Genomic DNA, 4,725 nt, shown 5'->3' on the forward strand with positions numbered 1-4,725 from the left:
AATATTAGATGGGAGATCTCTATTAAGCATGCTAAGATAATAGTCATTAATTAGTTTCATAGTCTCTATTGATCTGGTTAGTTCTGTTTGAACAAAGGATAAGTAGTTATTTATTAACATGCACAACTGAGTAACTAACCAGTTTTGAAATATCACTTCCTGTCTTTTACTCTCTGTCTCTTCTTTCTTGTCATCAGCTAGTTGCCAGAGGTTTTGTTGCATTTCAAGTACCTTACAATGCAGTTGGTTTTTCACATCAGGTAGTTCACGCAAATGTCTTTCTATATTGTTATAATAGTTTTGAAAAACATCTACCACATTTTGTTTTAAGTCATCTTTGTTCATAACTGTTTTCACTTCCTCTTGGACATAAGTTGAATATGGAACAAGACGTAAACTAATCATACGGTTTTCAAAAAAAATGTCTAACAAATTGTTTATATAGCAATTTTCAATATTTTCCCACTCTGTCGCAAGCAACACTGCTATTTGATTGTTAATGGGTAGTGAAATGTATTGCCAGTCTTGTTCTCCAGGATTTATGGCTTTTGACTGCAAATCAAATTCAGTTGTGGTCTCAGTTTTTATATCAATATTTTCCAAATTGGTAACTTCTTCATTAGTTTTAGTAATATCTTCAACATTTGTTTCTAACGGCTCACTGATATTTTTACTTTTTCTACCCTTTTTCTTGTCATTGTTTCCTAATTTTTGTTTCTTGCTTGGTAAAGATTTCTTTCTCTTCTGATCTTTTTGTTTACCTTTTGTCAATTTATTCAGAAATTCCTCTCCAAACAAATCAATTGAATTAGTAGCTTCGATACCATCGTCGTTAAGTATCATTCTCGCCAGTTTCTTTATAGTTGTTATATCAAAAGAATCATAAATAAACTCTTTATAAATTTCTTGGTCCTTATACAACATTTCTAAAATGTTTGTTGGTAAAACTTCCAATTCCAGATCATTTTGCATATCATCATTTCTTTCGAAATTGTTTCCATCGAGTGATAATGAGCTGTCCTTGGGAGTAAACAATTGTATTTCTGACACTTTGTCACTTTCTTTTGCTTTTATAAAAAAAGAGAAATATGTTTTAAAAAGTGCTGAGTCCTTGTCACTTATTGGACAAGAAAGTAACTTAGATTTTCTTTGTTCAACAAACTGATCTTGACTTTCTTGTACTTCTTCATTTTTCTCAGTAGCATAATCATTAATGGGCAGATACTTCCCAGTGAGAGCAAGTTCTATAGTGAATGCTTGATTTATAGTCAGTGGATAATTAAGTAGAAGCCACCCTTCCCAATCTTCAAGAGTTTTCAGATATTCAATAATAACAGAGGTCAGTAAATCATCATCAATCGATAACCCACTTTTTAATTGATATGATATTTTTTCACCAATTATCCCCATTGTGGTTCTGATTGGCTCTTTGTCCTCTTCTTCTTTGATGACGGATGTTTGTGTTTCTTTGTCAGTTAGATTGTTAAGTTTTAATGTATTATCTTCTGTTGGCAACTTTGTTTCTTTTTTTCCTTTTTTATCGCCCTTTGCTTTTTTTGCAGATTTCTTATCCAATTTTTCCTTTACTTTTTCCTTTGCATCATTTTTTTGGAATTTTATGTCCTTTTCCTTTGATCTTTTCTTCTACTGGAGGGGCAGATTCCTTTAGAAAAATGTCAATACATCGTTTTATTGCAATTTCAGTATCAAATACATGAACACGTGGTTTTGAGAGTAAAGTTCTAAGTTTATCAATGCAGTCTGCATTATAAACATCAATTAAAACTCCAGCTAATTTAAAAGGTGGCAGATCAGCAGGCAAAGGAGATGGTGGGAGAGGATACTTTAAGGACAGTAGACGATAAACAATGAAAGCTAGACAGTTTGCATTAAGTATTTCGTGTTCAAATCCAACATCTTCATAAAACCAACGTCCATATGTAAACAAGTATTCATCAACATCATTTTCATTAAGAACACCGTCAAGTTCTCTTTCAAAATTAATGACATCATCGTAATTTATGATTTTACCATCAATTATGTCATTTTCCATTAATTGAAAAGGGGTATGAATGGGCTGTGACTGAATAAATAAATGCATCCAGTCATTCCATAAACTTTTAGGTACAGATACTCCATAATTTGAATTATATTCAGATGTATTAATGGCTAAATCTACTAACGCATCAACTATATCACAGCACAGTGAAAAATTTCTTTGCTTAATAAGATTTTTCTTTTCTTTGTAAAGTTTTTTATGCAATTCTAACACTCTTTTTTGTTCATTTTTATACATGTTCTTAAGAGCCTCAAAATCTTCTTTGAATTTGAAATCACAAGCTAACTGATTTTCCTGCTCATTTTGAAGATTCTTTTGAACTAGAACATTATTTTCATTTTGTATTTTTATTTGAGACTGGGTTTGAATTAATTTACTTACTAACTGTTTTTCATACTGAGATTGTTTAAGTAGTATTTCAGAGAATACTGAATTATATAGTTCTTTTTCTTTTGCCATTATTTTGTTCCATGTCTCAGACAGTAAGTCATTCTGAATGTTATTCTGAATACTTTTCTTTGATTCATCATGCTGTAACTTTTTCTTAAATAACGCTATAAACTGATCGTAGCTTAGGAGAGTGTCCTCATTATCATATTTAACAAATGTGTCCAATTCAGGAAGAAAACAGTTTTCCTCTTTTGTATCACAAGCACATGGACACAATCTTGGTTTTTCATTGTATTTAAAAATATTTATTTCTTCTAGACAAAGTCCCTCCTTTACCTTCTGCAATTTTTCATCCAATCCCTTTTTTTATCACTTGATATTTCATTTTATACCAGTTAATAATGTCTCTATTTTGTATCAATGGTTTTTCAAAACAGTTTAGCTCAGACTTATGTTCTAACTTAACAATATTTGCAGAAATCTCTTTTTCTTCCAAACATTGAATAAGATTTTTGTTTACTCTGCCATAGTTTTGTTGTTTTATAAAGTACAAGTGTTGTTTGTTTTCAAGACAAACATACAGTTCATAAAGAAGTTTTAATATGACTGAGGAATTATTTTCAACAATATCTCTTATTACAGTCTCATTGTAGTTAACTCCCAATAGATCAAAAATAGGTTTCAGCAGTTTAAGATTAACTTTGCACTGATCTGGATCTTTATTTGGGATTATATTAAGGTTAAAGTTGTGGTCAAGCAGCCCATATTTCTGCAAAATGTCGGCAAAAACACGTCCATCTTGAAATATATTATTACTTGCTATAGAGTTTATGTTGAAATTTATAGCTAACTGACTCAAAAGCCAGTCTTGGATGATTCCAATCATGTTCAAAAAGTAAATTGTTATTTAATTAATGAACTGACATTTAATAAACTGACATACAAATTTGTTTACATTTTGACCCTGTTCTTTAAAAACTGACTATGGAAAAACAGCTGATAATTATGGATGGTATAAATTTGTGTAGGAGCTTTTGTATAGATATGCCTGTATATATTTATATTAGTATACAAACTTAAATAAAAAATATTGCTATTTTATTTTGTTATACATATAATAACAAAATAATTCGAGTCCCAGCGGAGCAAGTACTTTTTGTGATTCAATGTTTATTAAAAAAATTAAATAAGGCCTTTGTCATTTATACAAATTTAATTAATGTAAACAAAAGTAGTTCGACAGATATTTGGTCTTCCGATCATATGTTAGTTTAGTTATTTAAATGCATATGTGACAGATACGGCCAAATACAATATAATTGAATCGTAAAAAGTAAGGGCTCTGTGGTGTAATGGTAGCACATTCACCCGGCAAGTGAGAGACCCGGGTTTGAGTCCCGGCGGAGCAAGTACTTTTTGTGATTCAATGTTCATTAAAATTATATATACAGGGTGTATATTATGTCTGGAAACACCCAAATATATCCTTTAATAATTTAAATATAAAATTTGAAACCTCTTACAATCATGATAGAGATTGGGCATCTACTTTTTGGAACAATGTTTTGTTATGTCACACCAACGGGGGACGTCCTGCCGAGGGTATCGTGAATATTCTTAATGGAAGCCTATACCTTGTGATACATAATTTTAAAGGTAATAGCTTACTGAATTGAATGCCACAAACCGCATCTCAAAGGAATTATTCTATCAGAAAATAGAGCATTTTTAGTATTGAAAATTTACTGATGTTCAACAATGTAATTTTAACATGGTTCTTGCCACAAAATGTGTTACACTAATTTTTTAGCATTTTTTAAATGTTCAATTAAAATAAAATAAACAATTTATTTTTAAGCTGGTTTCATTAGTACAAATTTACCAGTTTTTATTACAATGAATAAAACTTATGAGTCACTTTCTCTGATTACTTATGAATCTGTACTTGGTGTTTTCCAGTCAGCAGGAAGGTTTAAAGAGACAAAGGTCACTAGCCTATGAGAAACATTATTGTGTGTTATTAATCATCTGGTCTACAGGTTTCAGTTTGTTGAGCATGGAGCTTTCACTAGACAGGTCTAAGCTTGGGAATTACAAATGGACAAAGGTCATATCATTCCTGTCGAGTTAATCAGTGTCTCTGAAGCATTGCTGTCAACAAGTTATCTAATTACAGTAGTTCAGTTTTTATTTGGCATTTTAATGGAATTGTCTGAAAGAGAACGAATTACTCTGTTGATGATGCGAGGATATGGCGATCGTCAAAGATCTTATCG

At 30.9% G+C, this 4,725-nt stretch overlaps 1 protein-coding gene across 1 annotated transcript; it reads right to left on the reverse strand.

Annotated features, from left to right (window-relative positions):
* Positions 1-9: 9 nt before the first annotated feature.
* LOC124374988 (sperm flagellar protein 2-like) lies at positions 10-3,348 on the reverse strand (the record flags this gene model as incomplete). Its single annotated transcript, XM_046833120.1, is given in 3 exon segments — positions 10-1,566; positions 1,619-2,803; positions 2,805-3,348. Coding segments are annotated over 3 exon segments (3,273 nt in total), but the record flags the coding sequence as incomplete, so codon positions are not given.
* Positions 3,349-4,725: the final 1,377 nt, after the last annotated feature.

Source organism: Homalodisca vitripennis, unplaced genomic scaffold (assembly GCF_021130785.1).
Source record: "Homalodisca vitripennis isolate AUS2020 unplaced genomic scaffold, UT_GWSS_2.1 ScUCBcl_12229;HRSCAF=21831, whole genome shotgun sequence".
NCBI lineage: Eukaryota > Metazoa > Arthropoda > Insecta > Hemiptera > Cicadellidae > Homalodisca > Homalodisca vitripennis.